Raw genomic sequence first — 20,014 nt, forward strand, 5'->3', positions numbered from 1 at the left:
CTTGGTCTACATTACAGTGAACCTGTCGGTCTTGTTGAGCAGCTTCTTGGCTTCCATTGGGATTTCTTTTGCAGTTCTTCCTCTGGTTTCTCTTTCTTATTAATCTAGCACTCCTGTGGTGTGAAGCTTGTATTAGCGTTTCCAGTTTGCTGCATCCAGAGTAATGCCCTCAGGTTGTTGAGACATATGTACAATACATTTCAGTCCCGTTGGTTTTAGGTGTCCTGTATAGCTTTGCAGTAGAATCATTTCTGTTCTTTAACTTCCTCCTGGGTAGATGCTTTGTGAAAATGCAAGAAAAAGAAGAAGGACGATGCCCCAGTTTGTCATCCTGTAAGTGCCCGGTCCTGTTTTGGGGATCATTCAGAAGGCTGTGCAAAGGTTCTCAGGTGTCCCTGCATGAACAAAAATACTTCAGACTGTTGACGGTCCAGTAAGTGCCTGAGAGTTGGACTATAGTCTCACACTACTTAAAGTGTTGAGGTTTTTCTTTGTCTTCTGTCACATATATAATGTTAAAGTGGTGGACACTGATATTCAAACGTGTATCTGAAATGTGTATTACACAAAACTACTTTAGTGGAGGCCAAGGATAAAAGTATATAGGTGAAAATGAGCATACTGGGTCACTAATCACCTTGTTAAGATTGTGCTTTTATTCTGATAAATGTTCTCGTTTTTGCAGAAGCTTGAATGGCTAATGGGGAATCTGAGAGTTGAACTGAAATGTAAGACGAGCATGAGTTTCAGGTGCGCTTTCTGTCCCCTCGTGTGGTTCCGTTTTGTTGAAGGCGAAGGAAGTGCAGCTCTACAGCTCAGCTCTGCGGTGCACTTTTACAGTGATGAGCAACAGGCACAGCACAGCATGCTGTGTCTTTTTAAAGCGACTGTTGGCACCTTGTGACGTTTGTGTAAAATCCCTTTCAATTATTCACTTCATCACTTGTGTCATTGTGAAATTCCAAAATCGATTTCTGTTGTAATTCTGAGAAAAATGCAACATAGATCACAAGGAAGTTGAAAAGGTCAAGCAGCCGCACAGCATGACTGCTGAGCATGAAACTGACAGCACTGGGGTGTGTTTTCTGCATCAGTCATTATTCAGGTTGATTAGTAATACGTACGTGATAATGACAAATCAACAGAAAAACTTGAACCCTTGAGCAAGAATTGACCTGATAAGGACTCTAATTTGGACCACAAGATGGATTTGAATGGATTTGATGGATCCCTACCTTTGAGAGAATTCCCTCTAAATAAATGCAGAGTTGTACTGGGTGATCACTTTAGTCCTTTAACAATTCTGTCCTGTCAAGAGTGGTCTAATGCTCCTTCCATGGGGCAGGTGACATCTCTGAATGGCTACATGAGTATGAAGGTGATAAAGTCCTACTTGGACACACTGAAATCAGAACACCTGTTGAAAAGCTTCCTCAGTCCTTTTTAAAGTGTATTTGTCCTGTCTCCCTCCCTGCGTGCTGTTCTGCTGATGGTTTCTTCCTGTTAAAAGGGAGTTTTTCCTTCCCAGTGTCACCAAATGTTTGCTCATAGGGAGTCATCTGATTGTTGGGTTTTTCTCTATGTTATTGTAACATCTTTTACCTTAGAATATAAGGCCCCTTGAAGTGACTGCCCTTTGAAATTAAAAAAACTGTAATTGAATTATCAAATGTGAATCTGGTTTCTCTCGTCTCACTGATAGAAGATATCTAAGCTGCACAGCCAGACGCTCGTTCATGCTGCTGACTGGACCAGACTGTACCTGCTAATTATAGCATGTAAAGCTCAGTAGATGGACAGTTTGGGCAATCGCTCGTCTCCATAATGTGACTGTGTGTAATGTGAAGGATGTTGGCTATAATGAAAGCCCGCAGAAAAATATAACTGTGGCATCTTTAGCATCTTTCAGTTCACTGTTTAGGTTTTACCGCATTCAACTTTTCTGTCTTGGTCCAGTCCAGCACATAGACAAATCCAAACATTTTCTTTAGGTATCCCTGTGTTTGTTCATATTGATCATGCAGGAACAACACAGTGTGTAGATAACAGGTAACTATGAAGCATTATGCAGACTAAAAGCCAGCAGTAATCAGGTCAAGGGGGTTTGAGTGACGCTAAACATGCAGTGTGTTATTGAGCTGTCATCATAATAGAGGACTGCTACAGTTAACAGTAGATGATATCTGCAGTAGTTTGAAATCTAAATCATGCCCATGGTTCATCAGCACTACACAAGCTCTCAGACACCTGCTCTGCAGGGCCACCCAAAGGCACGGGTTTATTTATAACTTGAATACTAAGGATGTCATCATAAATACATGTTTCCACCTCTGATACGCTTACCTAACAGCACTTTTGACTGGTGATGAGCTCTCTGGCAGCCCACTGAACATGTTTAAAGTGCAAACGATGCCCAAATGTACAAATTACAAGAGAATAGTCAGGCAAATTTGTCATCACTGAAGAAAAAAGAAAATGTAAAATGAGTGTCATTAAATTAGTTTAACATTCATATTGTTAACAAGCTTAAAAGAAATGTTAATTGTACATGTGTTATTAAAAATACATCTTAGCTTAGCTTGCATTTCCTTTGTTAGCAATAGCCTGAAAACCATGAAGTTGTTTTCCTATGTTTACCCGCTTCAGTGTGTTTGCCAGATGTGGAAATTAAAAAAAAAAAAAAACTTTCTTTATCATAATGCATAAGAGCATGTGTGAAAATGCTTTGTGTGTGGAGTTTGTTCTCTATTGTTAAAGTGACAGCTACGCTAACACTAGCTAGCTGCTACTAGGCCAGTCATAGCTACAAATGTGTGAATGCATTAGGAAGGCCACACCACCAAATGTATGCCTGTATGTCAGGACAATTGATGCATAATTTTCCAAATTTCCAACTATTACCACATCATGGCATGTTGTTTTAGATAAACATTACAGAGTATGATATAAAAAAAAATCAAGCTGTTTGGAACAGCTAAATATTGGCTGCAGAAAAGCAACTTAGGGGTTAATAAAGTGCATATTAACTAGCTAACATTTCTAATTAATCTTGTCATCTGATGACTTATTTCCAGCTACCACACACACCATTGTGGTTAAACCACATTGTATAAATGAGGGAGTCCAACCAGTGTTAGTGTTTTCTGTTTGAGTTGCTATAACCAGAGCAGGTCACTCATTATGGAAAAATAACCTTTTTCTGTATTTATCACATTCTTAAATGATAAAAAGGTACACGAGAAGAGAGCACCTCTGATGTAGTCTACAGAAGGGCTCCGTTTTCTTCAGGGTGACTTTGCTTGCATTCATCAGCCTGATGGATGAAGGGCCCTTTGGCTGAGCGGTGCTGCTGAGTGGTTTAGCTCCAGACAAATTAACCACCCTCGCAGACGGAGTCAGCCAGGAGATAGAGTGGTATGCCGACATTCCCAGGCCTTCTTTTTTTGCTTTCTCTGCTTGTGTTTTTCACCACAAGTTTCCCACTGGTTTGCGTTCATGTTCTACTGGATGTCCATTAACATGTTAATGACAGCCTGGGAGCGCAAGTGTGAAAAAGTGTGTTTTAGAGACAGAGGAATGAACTGAGAGACGATGAGGAGCAGTGAGGAAGAAAAGCAGAGAGAAAGCTTGTCATCCTGTGAAATTGCCTTTGTGTGTTGGATGAATGGCCGGACGGGGGAAGCTCTTTCAGCTCACCGCCACGCTGTGCGGACAAGTGAGCATTCCTGGAGAAAAGGAAAGTAGAAACCTCCCCGTCCCTGCCCCTTCGACATGCCCGCTTTCTTCTGCATGGACCCATTAGGGACTGTTGTGTGGCATGAACTTGGGGTCCAGGCTTTGGAACAGGAATCACATTGTGTGTGTATGTGTGTGTGTGTTTGTGTGTGTGTGTTTTTAAATCCAAGGGCATTAGGGAGGCCAGATTTTTATATAGAATGGGATTTGAGGCAGGCTTTTAGCGTTGAATAATTCTGCATTATTAGACTAGAGTCTTAGTGAGGATATTTTCCTCTATTATTATATTTGAACAGGAATGGAAGAGAAGCTTTCAGAGATTTCTCGTTTAGTGTCAGTCAGTAAATCTGCCGTGTGTGGAAAAGGTTTCTGTCTTTATTTTTATTATCCACATGAGGAGAAATGAGAAGCCGGCATTACTTCTCATTCCATCCATCCATCCTTAGCTTCTGAATTATATAAGAAAATCCTCTCTAACGCACTGGGGTGGATTGGCAACAGTTATTACTGGTAAATAATGGTTGAAATCATTACAGCTGTATCACCAGTTCACATGGGTGACATGTTAAATGAATAAGGTGTTGGTGACACTCAAGCCATCTTCATACATACACTGATGCCTTGAACATTTACATGTTGCCTGACTGAGCAATGTGAGAATAACACATAGTCACAGTCATAGGAATACGTAAAACACTTGTCATAGTTTTTTTAGTCGAAAGACTAAATTAGACATATTTAGAGGGGCAATCGAGTTTTAAAAAAATAACAATAAATAAAGCTGTACTGTTTTCCACATGATTCAGTGAAAAACAAGAGCCAGACGATGTGGCTAAACGCTAACTCATATCTTATCCTGTTATGACCCGTCGCTACTTAATTCCTTCCTGGCCTGAAAACACCTCGCTGATCAGCCTGTTAAAACACTCCCACTTACTGAGTGTCTGTGTGTAGCTAACTGCAGCATGTCAAAACAAAGATACCTGTGCAATCAGCTGCGGTGTTGGGAAACTACTTGAGTAATATTTTCAACTTGCACAAACTTAACCAGTGGCCCCGTCATCATCTTCTCTAGCATGCTGCCGGCTGATGCACTGTCATCAGCTTATGTGGCTCTTTATTCCCCGTCTTGTCCTCTGTTGTTCCGCTCAGATGTCCTTTTATGCGCTGTGTTCAGGAATAGGTCTGTCTGTGTGTCTTAATTGGCCATCAGGGAACAGGGACAAGAGGCATGTGCAGATATGAGTTAAAGCCCCCAAGTTTTTGGTCCGGTTTTTCCGCTAAGACTATTGTAACCACACCAGGTCCTGCACTTTTTTCCTTTTTAACCTTGTTGGGCCTATTTTTAGATCACGCTTCAGCAATAAAAAGCATAAACTGACACTGCGGAGTAACGTGCGACGCAGCAACGCGGTCAACAGGAAGTGATACTTGGGTACTCTGTAGTAAAGTGTGTCTCACTTCCTGTTGTGTGTGGGAAGTGTGCGCTTGGGTGATATTGAGGATTTCTTTCAGCGTTTTCCTGCTAACGACCGGTGACCCTTTGTGTTCTTTTCTTTCTCTGTGCATGTGTGTAACATATGAAATATATCCAGCTGCCCAATAAACAAACGGAGAGATGGAACGATTCAGAAAAATAGAAAACAGATCAGGTTTTTCTCTTCTTCTTTCCATATCAATAATATCTTTGTTGGTCATGTATCTCTCTGACTAATGTCTCTTTCCATCCTTATTTTTCTGACAAATTCTTTCCAGCTTGCCCTCATGCATGACTCAGTCATACCACGGGTGTAACTGTGTCGCTGCAGTCTCCCACTGACTTGCTATTATCACACAATCCCAGTCAGCCAGGTGCATGAAAGGAAGTCAGATACCACTATGGAGCGATTTCATGCAACCAGCTTCATTTAAATCTCCACCATTTAAAGGAATTGTCTAAAATCATCAGTTTTTAAAGGTGCTATGGGTCCCATGTTATCAGTGTCCCATTTTTTTTTTTACTATATATAGCAGAAATAGTTGAGCATTCTCAGCATTGTTTGAAGTCATGATTCTAGCCATACGTTATATATTCAGCCTCCTCCTTGAGGGAATTATCTGATTTTTAAGCCCCTAACAGCTCTGTTTGTGCGGTCCAGATAATTGCTAACTTTGTCTGTCTGATTTTCAGTGCTCCCCAGGTATGTCGCATTAGGTTTATAAGATTAGGTGGTCTGTTTGACGTCACTGGACATAGGAAATTCATGTAAACCTTTTAGTATATTGTAATTTAAGTCATCTGAGCAGGAGCCAAATTGCTGCACTTCCTCTGGGCTCTGACTTGAAATTCTAGCCCCTGACGGAAGACCTCGGCCAGTCACACATCTTTTCAAACCAAATCAGGTCGGTAGTATGAAGACTAGAAAAAGCCTGCTTGGAAATTAAGAAGTGGTGTTATGTGTTAAGCAGAGGCCTTTCTCCTGGGAGAGAGGGTTTAAGTCTTATTATTATGCCAGAAATGAGTGTTGATTGTAGGCTGCAGTTAAAATAAAAACTGTCCCTGGTTCTGAATGTGAAGCCAACATGAAAGTTCCTTAAACCTGCATTTCCCCAGCAGGGGGCGACTACTCGGTTGCAAAAAGACGTCGGTTTGCATAGAAGTCTGTGAGAATTTATCCTGAGCCTTACTTGCTGTGCTTTTTGGAAGTCGAATTTCCCAGAGGAACCCACCCGAGGGATTAATAAAGTTCTATCTTATCTTATCTCTTATTTTTTGACCTCAGTAAATACTTCTCTAATGAGTATATGGACCCAGTTACTGTATCATATTCAATACAATGTGTTATTTACTTACTGTTTGGATCATTTGTATGAAAATAAATGCCAAGTCAGTACTGTATGGGCATGCAGTGTTATGTGTTGCATAATCAGATCCATCCCTTTCATCAAAACTCATTATGTACGTGACTAAAACACTTGAGATCAAAATGGATGCGGCGGTGGTGGCTGAATGCATCTTTTTTATACAATATATGGCATTTTGATAATGTATGTATTCATGTGCATATGGTGGAAGGCACCTCAAACAGAGGTGTGGCTTCAGGTTTGCTGCTGAAGGTGCTTCAATGATATGTTCACACATTACCCCAGTATAGTGAGAAGCCTAGAAGCTGAGAGCCACTGTTCTCTGTCACAGTATGCAAATGATCCATGTGATCAGACTGAAAGATGCAAATACTGGAGGTGATTTTGCGTACAGTAGAGCACTGTTATTTAAATTACACTGACCGCTACAACCCTTTTGGATTTCTTAGAATCACAGATGTGTCATTGTGCAGTTGCATACCACTGCACATCTGGATCTCTGGGGAGAATTTGATGAGTTCACGATGTTTCACAATCTCGCTCAATCATTCTTTCAGCCAGTCCCACAGACCTGCCTATTGACCATTGATGTTCTTCTGCGGCGCATTGCGATGTCTGTTCTCTGCACAGTCATCGTAGAAGCGCTTTGCATTTTTTGACCTCGTTTATCTCACGACTCCAGAAGGCGCATGAATGAAGCATTGTGTCGGTGCCCTGTCTGCTGTTAACCCAGCCATAGTGAGTTATGACTTCCAAAGCAGCCAGGAGACTGCCAGCCAAATTCAACTGGGTCAAAAAAAAAGAGATCTTTCAAAAGGCAGTGTGTCTGTCTCAGCTGATGGAGGTCATCTCTGTTTATTTATGTAACGTCATTGTCGATTTAGAGTCTTTGACTGCAGGTTCTAAGACCGTTATGTGTCACGTCTCAGCAGTTACTTTGTAATTGGGCTATGTTTCAAGCAATTGTTGTTTATGGAGACGGGAAACACGACTTCCCCTTGATATTAGTGACCCACGAATAATAATAATGTTTGAGACTTAAAGTGACATGTTTGGCAGAATTATGTGTGGGGAAGTTGTCACATTGATCAGGGGCCTCTTCAGACAGCACTTTGTTCACATGTTCATATGTTACTAGTTAAATTGAGCCCTTACTGAGTAGAAATTAACACAAGCTGCATCAGAAGGACTGTTATCGCTGCAAGACGATGCACTACTTAAGTATTATTTTAGCTGTTTTAAGTATTCCAGCATCCAATTAATCAAGTGAAGTGAGATAATACACAGTTGCTTGCCAATAGCAAAAAAAAAAAAAAAAACTAGCTCTGTTACTTTAGTCAGGAAATGTAACATATTTTTATTTACTCCTTTTAACAGGGACATATGTAGCTACTGCTCTATACAGCTTTTGATACAGTGTTACCTGTGCAGTAATTTGATGTGTGTAACAAAGTTCCACAGTAATCGTTGTCATGTTTGTGCTGTGTTTTCTAATTCTGGTTTGGATTCAGTCTCCAGCATGCTTGGCTGGATTTGAGAGATTGCCACAGTCACTGTTTTTTAGTAGTTTTACAACACTGTGCCAACACTTTGGCAAAAGAACGAGGCAGCGCCTGCTCCTTGGCAGGCTTCCACAAATCAGCCAATCAGAAGAAAGTGCCCTTTAGGAGACGGGTACCTGAAAGAGACAGGAACTAATAGAGCCTTATTTTTACAGATGACAGGCAGATACGAGGGGTGCATTATCACCATGACGACAGTCCTGCTTGGCCCAAGTGTTTTCCCTCCTCCATCCCTCTCCAGTGATAATGGTTATAGTGGAACGTCTTTCTTGTGAACGCAATCGCATCAAAACGTGTCAATTAATTAGCGTGCGCCTTAAGTCACTTGCCCGCCCATGCATCTCAGGACATTAATGATTACTAATGATTGCTCACTGCCCTTTACTCACGTGTCAGTTTATGGTACAGCTGTCTGCCTCCTTATGTAGCGTTAGCTGTGGGTCTTCAGCGACGTGTAAGTTCACTATGGAATGACTTTATCCTTCCCCGCTCCCTTTTTTTCCCACAATATAGAAGTAATAAGCTTAGAAGTCATCTCATTAACAATCACATGCTGTCATGTGCTCCATACAGGGTCCCTTACGATAACTGTTAGCTCACTGCTGCTCATTACAATTCTGACCTTCCTCCTGTCGCCGCCTCCTTTCACTTCACAGCAGCTCAGTCTGGCACAAAGACGCCCTTCATGGCTCTGAATGAAGCCAACTGAAAGGAGGGCTGGAGCTCACCTCTTGTTTTGACAAAGCCTGACTTCTTCCAAACGGCCACTCTAGCATGCTCACCTGTTAGTGCGATCCCTTTGGAAGATGCAGTTTGTTTTTTATTATTGTGAACTGAAAAGCTCAAACTTGGCAATATTTTCTCAGACACTGTACACAGTAACAGCAGAGTTACATGTGTCTTTTACCTCATGCATGGCATCTGTCCTTTACCCTAACATATAGCACGTTTACATTTTTAGTGCATTATTCTGTCACATTGTCCCAGGCTGCTTTAAATGCCAGTTACTTTGGCCACCTAAGAGCAGCTTCTCTGGGACAAAGAGTCAGTTACGTATTTATTATTGATGACAGCAGGTTTGCTCACTGCGGTCCTTGTAGTCCTCTATTTGCTTTTTTCTAAATCAAGTCGTCTGACTTTACTTCTTTCTGTACCTAATGAGCTGACACGTACGCATGACTAAGCATTTAAAGTGATATTTGCCTGACCGCAAGCAGTTGTTTATATGTAAATGAGCCCAACCAGCTTAAAGTGGCAATTACATGAGGAAAAACATGTGCGTCTGGGTAGTCTTCTGCCTGACCTACATAGTAAATTAAGGCAGCTCTGAAAGCAAAATGTAACAGAGAGGTGCTTCTTTGGGAGACAGCTCTATCACTGTCAGGCTTGTTTTATCTGTCTCAGCTGTGCATGTTACCATGAGCCATGATGGGAAGTGTGCTGATTAGGATGCTGTGTTTGTGTGTCAGTGGTGAGAGAGGAAAAGTAGCCGTTCAGCTCAGCAGTTAATTAGACCCTGGAGGAACTTGGGGGGGGGGGGGCTCTTCAACTACAGACACGTGCAAACTCTTTGTGATCCGAGGTAAACATAAAGGCTAATTTTGCCATTACTTTTTTTTTGTTTGTGCTAAATACATTTTTATCACTGCACAGTAGGAATATTTAGCTAACTGTGACATATTGTATGGATGGCCATTTCTGTTTGCATATACCTGCATTATCAATGGGCAGCAGCAACCTTAATGCATGCCCATAGTGCTTGTGGTTTTAGTGGAAGCCACTCCTTTGATTACGAGTCAAAGGAGTGCCAGTTGCCAGAGGGCCACGCTGGTGCTGGGGTTAATAGCTGCACTTAAGCACATTTAGGGATGCTAAACTCCTTGAGATTCAAGGGCATTAGCTGAGGCCAAAGCTGGTTGAATGAGGCTAATGCTTCCTATCATTCATAGCTGTACTGTGTCCTAATGGACTTAGTGTTGCAATACCTAGTGTTTTATCATTCCTATCCATCTGCTGGCTGTACTCTCCCCAGGTGTGCTTTTTCCATGACTCGTAACACTATGAACACCACCAAATTCTTACTCCTGTTTGGCATAAATATTATCTTAAATAAGGCAGTTTAGTGTTTGGGGCTTCTCCAGGATTTGTTAAAGAAGTTATATGGCATCCACACATGCCCCCTGCCTTTGCATTAGCTGGAAAGTTCCAAGCAAAAGCAGTTGACAAGAAGGTGACACCAAACTTAATGCCTATTACTGTAAAAAAAAATGCATTAAATAACATTATATACTTTATAATACACAAGAAATGAACATTTTGGCATCAGTTGACATCAGCGGTAAAATGCATGAATGTCACTTGACATCTTTGGCATACAGAAAATAGATTTAAAAACCATAACCGATAATTTGTTGCAATAAACGTCCACTTGGAGAATACAAAGCTCTCAGTAAATAGCAGCTTGTGTACACATGTTAACAAAAAACTGCACCAAACATCAACTCATTAACCCTTATCTTGTATAACAGTTGACATTGTTTGCACACACCCTTTTAAGGAAGTTTTCCTACTGAAATGTCATTCAGATTATCCACTAGCTGTTTAAGGAGGAAGGTGATAACGCTGGTCAGTAGACAGGTAGTGGTTCTTTTGTGTAGTGGTGTACGGGAGGGAACACACAGACTCTGGGGTTAGTATAAAAATATGCTAAATCAAACATGTGCATCTCTTAATCGGTTAGGAAACAAAATTGATCTTTTAAACATTTTTGAACCAGACACCAAATATTACCAAATTTTGTTTCCATTAAACAGTGACTGCGCTCCTCTGGACTCGAAGCAGATTGATTTGAAATCCAAAGCAGTAGAGCAAACAGTGCTGCGTTCATCCATCACTGCTATCAAGGTCACTATTGACATGCTAATTTCACAGTGTGAATACACAAAAAACAGCAAATTAGTGAGCAGACAGCTGGCTTTTGTTTGCTTTATGTCCAACCAGAAGCATACAGTGTACACTGATAAGAATGTCTAATTCTCCATTTGTTTCTGGGCTCTGTTGCCACCCCCTCTCTGCTGTGTAATTGCTTTAACTTAAATTTAATTTGGAATATTGAGCAGAAAGATGAGCCTGGCCTGCCTTGCCTAGTGTCTGCTCCTGTTTGGTGCTGAAGAACCATTCAGTGAGGCACAAACTGCTTCAAAGATGCTGAGAATAGTAATACTGGCTTTAGAGAATCTGTGTTGTTTACTCAAACACATCATGATACCAGCTAATGCTGCGTGTGAACTCTGCTTTACTACATATCGATTTCATCAGTGGATAGGAATGTAGAAAGCTCCTCCCTGACACGTCTCATTGTGACCCTCGCCCTGCAGGAGCACGTGCGTGCCACAGCGTGGCAGATGGCTATTTCTCCTGACTGGTTCCCCTACATTTCCTATTTCTGGCTTCCTCGGGCGGAGGGCCTATTGTGTTGGCTGTTGCAATGATGCCTTCAGCATCCTTCTCGAGCCACCTGGTTTTCCTTTCCAGCTGTTTCCACAGGGCCGCATTAGAGGCGGATTTAAATGTGAACTCTGGTCTTGTAGTCTGGTTTTGTCCCCATTTCTTCAGCTGGTGAGTCAAGTTTATTGTATCAGTGTTGCTGATCAGTATTTGCTCTGCCATCAAAAGCAAGTCAGTGAGCCTCGCCCTCACTTAAACCCAGCCTGACCTTCCTGCACAGCCAACACTTCCAGCCTTTCCTTCCTCAGCAGTGCCACTCCTGTACAGTGGAGGTGTGAGATCTCATGCAATGAAAGCATTCCCTCTACCACACACAGCCTCATACCCTCCCTCTCGTGTTTCAAGGCTGTGCCCTGTGTTTGTGTGTCTGCTGAAGTGAATATTTGGTGCCCTGTAGGATACGCCACGAGTCGTGCAGAGAGGCCCAGATGATGTGTGTGGCAGTGAGCAGAGAGGAGCACTGGACTGGAGAAAGTTGGCCTTCATTTGTAATGATGCAGCTGCTCTCTCTTTGTCTATCCTGGCATTCCTCTGTCAGTGTCTCTGTCCAGCCAGTGTTGACTTAGCAAAATGGAAGAATATCAAAAATAATCATATTTACAGGACCTGAAGCAATCACAGCCTTCAAGACTTAGAATTTCGCTTGTTCATTGCGGTAATTTGGCTGAATTAAAGACTGTCACTGTAATTTTTGATATTTTGATGTGTAAATGTCATAGAACAAGTAACATGAACAGTTAGCAGTGAACAGTTTCCATATAAGCCATATATGAACTCAGGGGCCAGATCAAGTGGGACCCTCTTGGGGCTGAAAAATGAAGCCAACACTGATAAACATGGCCTAGTTTGACTAAATAAACACTTAATTGGATCTCCACCTAATGCACTTTGTTTGTTTTGGCACCAGTAAAGTTTTCTAATAACAGCTGGCACTTGATCAATACTGCGTGGACAGTAAAGCGTAAACATGCAGGTATATGGATTTTTACAGGAGTTTGTAAAATTGTCATGTCACCATCTTTATTGCACATCCTGTTTTTAATAAATAGAACTTGCAGGAAGTCACGCATGCTTTGTGTGTATGCAGAGGACAGTGGGTTTTAAATTCAGCAACTTTTATGTGTATGACTAGGGATGGGTATTGATAAGATTTTCACGATTCCAATTCCATTTTCGATTCTTTATCGATTCTTTTTTTTTTTTTAAAGGAGAACACTAAGGTCGATTAGCTTAGAACTTTGTTTTATATCTTCTCTTTGAACAAGGTAGAAATTTAGGAGTAACATGGCCTTACAAACCCAACAGTGAGATCTTAAGAGATCCAGCCTACGGCTCTTCAATGGGGTGTCACAGGGTCCCCAGGAATAAAAATTGTAAATGTAAAATAATAAAATATTCTTCTGTAGCAATAACAAAGTAAACCATAAATTATTCTGTAGCAATTACACAAGAATATCCAGTAATGTCCCTGCCTACAATTAAACACGTTCACTTACCGAAAATCATCTGCTGTGGCAAACGGGTTCAAGCCTTTTACCACAAACTGAGTCACTGCTCGGTGACATTCGTCTATCCTGGCCTGAAAGGAGACGCTACCAGTAGACTGCAGTGAGAACTGCCAGCATCTGAGCCAGACTCTGTCTGTCTCATCATGGTCACCTAAATGCACAGTAATAGCAGGTTTTGTAATAAGGCAGATCGCGCTAACATAATATGCACTGTTAGTTGATTATTTACCTGCCGCATTAACGGGAGAGGACGTGCAAACGTTACCGCTGCTGCTGGGTTGAGATTCACGAGTCCGAAGCAGAATTAAAAACACGATCGCGTGTTTTGTGAGCAAATGCTTTTGCATATTCGTGGTGTTTCCTCCCTTAAATGAAGTGTCTACTTTGCAAGTATTGCAAGTTGCCCTGTTGTCATCCGTTCTCGTAAAGTATAACCAAACTTTTGAGCGTTTGAGCCGCCATGTTTCCTGCCAGGTAAATGACGCTCCGCAACGTGGTGACGTCAGTCAGGGCGACTGGAATCGATAAGGGAATCGTTTGCAAAAATGGCAAACAATTTCAAGGAACTGAAACAGTGGTTTTCGATACCCATCCCTATGTATGACTGACAAGAACTACATGTTTTGAATGCTTTTTCTTTTTCTCTGCATATGTTAACTTAGTAGAAATTGCTGCTAACTGCTGCAGTGGTTGCACTGTTAAAATTGATTGTACACGATCTCATACTTATTGCTGTAACGATGTTAACATGCTGCACATGGCTCATCCATTCAAGATTCAGTGACTCATCTGTTCCGTCCAATTAATTACAAAGCCCCTGTCTGCCTCATTCTCCTCTCCCTGCAATGAGATTAAGGAATTAACTTTTGTTTTTCACTAGAGGGTCATGATCAGAATATGTGCGAGCAAATAAATTAAAACTAGTCACCTGCTGGGTGGTGTTTCTGCCTTTCCAGCTTGTAGCAGGAACACGTTTCTGCAATTTACTTCTTTTTTGGACGTCAGGTCTGTGAGGCGATGGGGTGTGATTTCAGTCTGTGAGGTCGGCTGATTTGCTAGGCAAGTTGTCAGGAGCGTGTACCTGAAGGCACCTGGAGGGAAGCGTGCTACCACTGTTCACTGAAGGAAGCTTCTAATCCTAGAAAGCTAAAAAATGGCAGTCTTGTACAACCTGCTTTGCAAAATGTCAGTGACTCTTATGCAATGCTGCTGCTCCTGCTGCATACCTGCTTCCATGGTACATTGTCTGGATTTACACAGTAAAGAATGATGCATCCCCATTACTGGCCCCTTTATAATCTATTAATACTCTTGTCATATCTATAGGAGTGTGATTGTCCTTTTCCCCTCTAATGCAGGGCCTTCCTCTCTCTTTGCCTTTAAATCTGTTGGTTAGATAAGTCTTATATGTGAATTATTGATGCTAAGGGACTGAGCCTCTGTGCTCAAGGGTTTTTTCTGCTCCATTACTGCTCTCCCACTGGGTCAGGAACTTTACCTGCGATTTGAGCTTCAATTTACCCCACCAATCCTGAGGAAGTGTAGCTATTCGACCAACCCTAACCCCCAGCGTCAGGCCTTTACACTAAACCTACCGTATATCTAAGGATATTTTCCACTGTTGATCTCACATGTGGCACACATTAAGAAAAAGAAGAAGCTTACTAGCTGTACATCCAGTAGATTATCAACCACCACTGTTAACACACTGAAGGCTCAAAGACCAGCTAAATTGCAATATACAGTATTTCAATAAAGCGAGGTTGGCCAGGAGAGAAGCAGCCTTAACAGAATGGCATCAGGAACAGAGGCAGGTTATAGGCTGATTCCTACCAGCCCTGTGGCAACCAAGCAGGTCAGAATTTGCACTTATCCCAGTTGTTACATCCTAGGTAGGGCTCCAATAATCCAGAACACCTTAATTTAATGACCACTTAAATCTGATAGGCAGGTCAGTGCGTATTACTGTCGAATGAGTTCATTTTTCATGTCTGGCATCCTGGTGTCGCTTCCATTGAAGGTACATCTGTGATGTGTTCATGGTGCAGGTGTAAAGTGGGTTACAGTGCTTGAACATCTAATTAGTAGCACAGAAGAGGAGCAAGCATAAACGGAGTAAGGGTTTTTTAAGTGACAGTTTATTTCAAATGAATTTTTTGAGCACCTCAACATAACACTCCGCTGTTTGTGTCTGCTAGCTATAAGGTGCAGATGCCGATCAGGACTACTTGGTATGTACTAATAGATAAACTGGAAATAAAAGCTTACATGTAATGTCCTCAATCAACTTAGCAATTTAAAATCATATATTGAATTTATACATGAGCTGTTTGTTAAACAAATTGAGAGCAAAGCAGGCTGTTAACAGTCAATGTTAGGTTACATCAAGCATCTTGATAAATTCAGTTGGAAGTCTAAGTCTGTCTGACAAAAAAGTTATTATGTTTCTTATTTCTAATTAATTCCTCATTAATTCCTTCCCATATGCTGCACCAGTACACCTAATCTCAGGGTTTCCCCTTAGACTAGGTATTACTTGGTGCTGTTGTTTCTGTAACTAACAAAAATTTCAGATGCAGAAAGGAAGCACGTCTGTCTAGAGATGATATGTCTAGAGATTAACATCAACTCAACGTTTCTCACTTCCCAATGCTCACAACTGAGTGTTGGAGCATAGATCGCCCACTAAATTGAGCTCTTCAGGTCCCTTACGGGGAGCTGTATATGGCCCACAATACTGCTATAAGTACACAAAGTATTGTATTTTACCCTCAATCCTTATCCATTCGAGTGCCATTTGTTTACTCTTGGAAGTCCTGCCTAGTTGTACTGATGACACTGTATCTTTCTTTGGCATCCCATCTTTCAAGGGATTCCCATGTGATTTCTTAAATTTACAATTGCTTTCGCTCCATTTCCCATCGTCCTCCTCTTCTTTTTTTTTGTACTCTTTGCTCTGTGCTCTGCACTCGTATTTCTTCTCACGCTCCTCTATTCACTTTTAATTCTGGTCTACCAAATACAGCATTAGCGCTGTATCATTTCATCTCCCAGCCGTTGGTTTACTGCAGTGGTTGCTATGATAGCACCTTGTGCTCAGGTGCATCCATAATCTGTTGCGCAAACACACGATGTGTCCTCTCACTGTCTGAGTCACACTTCAGCAGAGTAGCTCCCCTGACTCATCAGTCTGACCTGCCTAAGCCAGGCTCGACCTTCCAGAGCTTTGTAGACAAGGAACGAAAGGTCGTTGCTGATCTGAAGAGAAGCCGCTTTTCATCTCCATAAAGGTCACACTTTAGTTTGGCATGACAGCACAACCATAAGAATAACAGTATAAAAAGTTCCAGTATTCTTTGTCATTTTTGTATTGTTTGTATTCTATTGTTCTGTATTGTGTTGTAACTAGGCAAGCTAGTGCTTCATATGAAAACCAAAATACCCCATCAAGAACATTTAGCATTTAGCCTGAAGAGTCTCACCCGAGGCAGTGTGTCTTTTCCTGTATCTGTTTCTGTGTGTTGCTGCCAAGACGAAGGGGACGTGGGTAAATATTTTTTGCTTTGTGTGTGTGTGCACAGTGGCTGGGTAATGGGTGGGGGGGGAGGGGCTCCCTTAGCGATCCTCAGAACTGGGTCAGAGGGATTAATATCCTGACCTGGCTAATTGGAGCTGAAGTTCACTTCCAAAACTGCTAGTTCACCCACAGGCAGCCTCAGCCGGGACTCCACTATGAAGCTTTTCACACTCTGAGGGCTCAAGGAATGTGTACAGTATGTGAAGCAATGCTTTTAGATTGTGTGTACATATCCTTTATTATTTGACTCCCTGTTGACAGTGTGAATCTAGAGCATTTACAGTGCATTAAGCTAACAGTGGCAGAAGTGGCCACGAGAACAGCTCAGTGTCAGCGTATCAGTCAAAATAAATCCTTAGCAACAGCCCGACACTAGTGGGAGGCTTAGACCCCCCCAGTCAGTCAAAGATTTTAAGACATAAGCATGATTGTGCAGAGAAAATACCACATTCTTTCACTTACAAATACAAATGGATTTAAAAATGCACCTTTATTCAGTACAGTGGTCTGTAGTTATCCTCTTTGAGTTCTTTATTCTTATCAAACTAAAACAGTACAACAGGTACCACGTGTGGTCAGTCAGAGTTTTTCTAATATGGAACAGGCCAGCCGTTGTTTTGTATTTACCGGTCTTACAAGAGAAAAGGTTCCAACTGCGCGGTTTAGAGGAAGCAGCGTTTCTGCTCCTGTGCCTGTCAGTGGTTGTATGCATCTTTTGTGAAAACCTAGAACATTTAAGCTAGTTAATGTAGATTACTATTCACATTACCTGTCTTTACACATGAAAAAAACATACACATAAAAAATTGAAATTTAATGTAACACATTATCTTCATTGACAAAAAGATATAAGTTAACTGGCTTTTTTTACAAGAACCTTGTGGTACTGGCCACACCGCAAACAAAGATGGGCTTCTGTTGAAGTTTATATAGATTTCTGTATACTATGAACTATACTGTGTCACTATGTTGACTTTGTTCTACAGTATAATAATAATAATGGATACTTTATTGATCCCCATGGGGAAATTACTTGTTTTTCTCTGCATTTGACCCATTCACTCAGTGAAGCAGTGGGCAGCCCACTAAGCAGGCGCCCGGGGAGCAGTGTGTAGGGACGGTACCTTGCTCAGGGGTACCTCAGGGTAGCCGTTAAGTGGATTCGAACCGCCGACCTTCCGATCATGGGGCGACCACTTTACCTACTGAGCTATCCCTACCCCAGTATGTTTCATCATTTACTATTGTGGCCACAGAGACTGTTTACTTCTGCTTTGCACTGGTTGTATGCATTCAAGGCGTCCTCATGATGGATATTTTTTATACTTTGTACAGTATTGAGTGTTATTGATTAACATTGATGTTCTTTGCAAAGATGTAGTAAAGAACAGCACAGCTGTTTCAATGTTTTTGTCATTCAGAGCCAGTTTGACAATCGATTGCAATTTGCAGACAGATTTCAGGGTTTTGCGGTGGGGGGGGGGGGGGGGGGGGGGGGGGGAAGGGGGTCTCTTTTCTGTCACTCAGAATTGATTTTGTTTGAACTGTTGGCTCGAGGCAAAATTGGTGCTTGGCCTGATTCTGTTTCGTCTGCCTAGAAACTGAAAAACAAATCAATGAGTACGAAGCAACTTACTCCTCAACAGCATATTTTGCAGTACCATCACTATAACGGTGATGTGAGGACAGACATACAGCCTCACATCTTGGTTGTGTTCGGGTGTTTCTGCCACCAGTGGGCCTTTTGATGTGCTGGAAGTGATTTTTATTGGGTTTCGTACACGGTCTTTCTCCTCTCTTCTACCATAAGGCATCCAGTAATGCAAATGAACCCTGTCTAAACCTCTGTGAGCTGTGTGGTCTTACTGTACACCATGGTTATGTCTGCAATATCACGCATGCCTGCCAACAATTATTCAACGTATCAAATTAATTGACTTTTTATTTAATAAATCACAACAACAGTTGCTTCATGGCACTTTATATTCTAAGGTAAAGCCAATAATACAGAGAAAACCCACTGGGAGGGGCGGTTAGGTGGATAAAGACAGGACAAAAACACACTTTGGAAGAGATCTAGAGATTAATAATAACTAATAATTAAATGTAAAGAGGTGTATTAACACATAGTGAGTGAAAAAGGTGACTGAAGAAGATGCACTCGATGTGGGCGATCATGGCTCAAGAGTTGGGCGTTCGCCTTGTAATTGGCATGTTGTTGGTTCGAGCCCCGGCTCGGACAGTCGTTGTGTCCTTGGGCAAGACACTTCAACCGTTGCCTACTGGTGGTGGTCAGAGGGCCCGGTGGCACCATTGTTCGGCGGCCTTGCCGCTGTGGCTACAATGTAGCTGCCATCACCAGTGTGTGGATGACTGGATGTGTAAAGCGCTTTGGGGTCCTTAGGGACTAGTAAAAGCACTATACAAATACAGGCCATTTACCACTCAATACATCATGGGAATACCCCAGCAGCCCATCTAAATGGCTTTTAGTGACTTTAGAAGATCTTCATTAGGTTTGGCTGGTGGAGCCAATAATATAGACTGCAAAACTGCCTTTTTGCATGGATTCACCATTGGTGCGCAGTTTACACTAACAGTTCTCACGACCCAGATAGGAACTACTTGAAAGTTCATGACATCTTGAGCCAGTTGTTGTGGGAGTTACCACATTTAGCAGCTTTGCATTGTTTCTTCAGGGGAAGGGATGTTTTTATGCTCAAGAGGATATTATGACTCTCTCACTCTCTCTCTTTCCGTCTCTTCTCTTCCACCTTCTTCCTTCATCTGAACATTTCAAGTAAGCTGTCAGGCTTTTTTAGTACAATAAGTTGCAAGGTTGCATGTCTGATTCCCCGTTGTCTCTCCTTTATTTTATAAGGTATTGGCAAAAATGTAATCTGCGACAGGACCGCCACGCCTCTGGATGCCTTCCGAATGATGTCAGCTGCCCAGTACTACCCCAAGCTGCTGAGCATTATGGGAAATGTTCTGCGTTTCTTGCCAGCTTTTGTTCGAATGAAGGAGCTGCTGGAGGCAGGTTACGTCGGAGAACTTCTGGTCTGTGAGGCCCAGGTATGACCAGAACTACTTCTGTTTATTGCTGTGTGAAGACATTTTATACAAATTGTTTCTTATGCTTTTATCTCGATGTTAGATTGAGTTATAGCAGCACCGGCATAGCAAAGAATCAATGTTGCTACAAGACACTGGTGGTACCCTGGTGATTTGATCCCAGATGCTACCCAACTATCGCCTTTTCATTCTTGCTTTTCCTGATC

The 20,014-nt window shown here is 41.9% G+C and overlaps 1 protein-coding gene across 1 annotated transcript in view; it reads left to right on the forward strand.

The window, feature by feature from the left end:
* gfod1 (glucose-fructose oxidoreductase domain containing 1) overlaps positions 1–20,014 on the forward strand; it is a 35,600-nt gene that overhangs the window by 8,315 nt on the left and 7,271 nt on the right. Inside the window, exon 2 of the mRNA XM_082545468.1 lies at positions 19,615–19,808. Within this exon, the coding sequence (XP_082401594.1) occupies positions 19,615–19,808 (194 nt within the window). The remainder of the gene's footprint in view (positions 1–19,614; positions 19,809–20,014) is intronic.

This window comes from Aulonocara stuartgranti (assembly GCF_965226115.1).
Source record: "Aulonocara stuartgranti genome assembly, chromosome: 9".
NCBI classification, from domain to species: Eukaryota; Metazoa; Chordata; class Actinopteri; order Cichliformes; family Cichlidae; genus Aulonocara; species Aulonocara stuartgranti.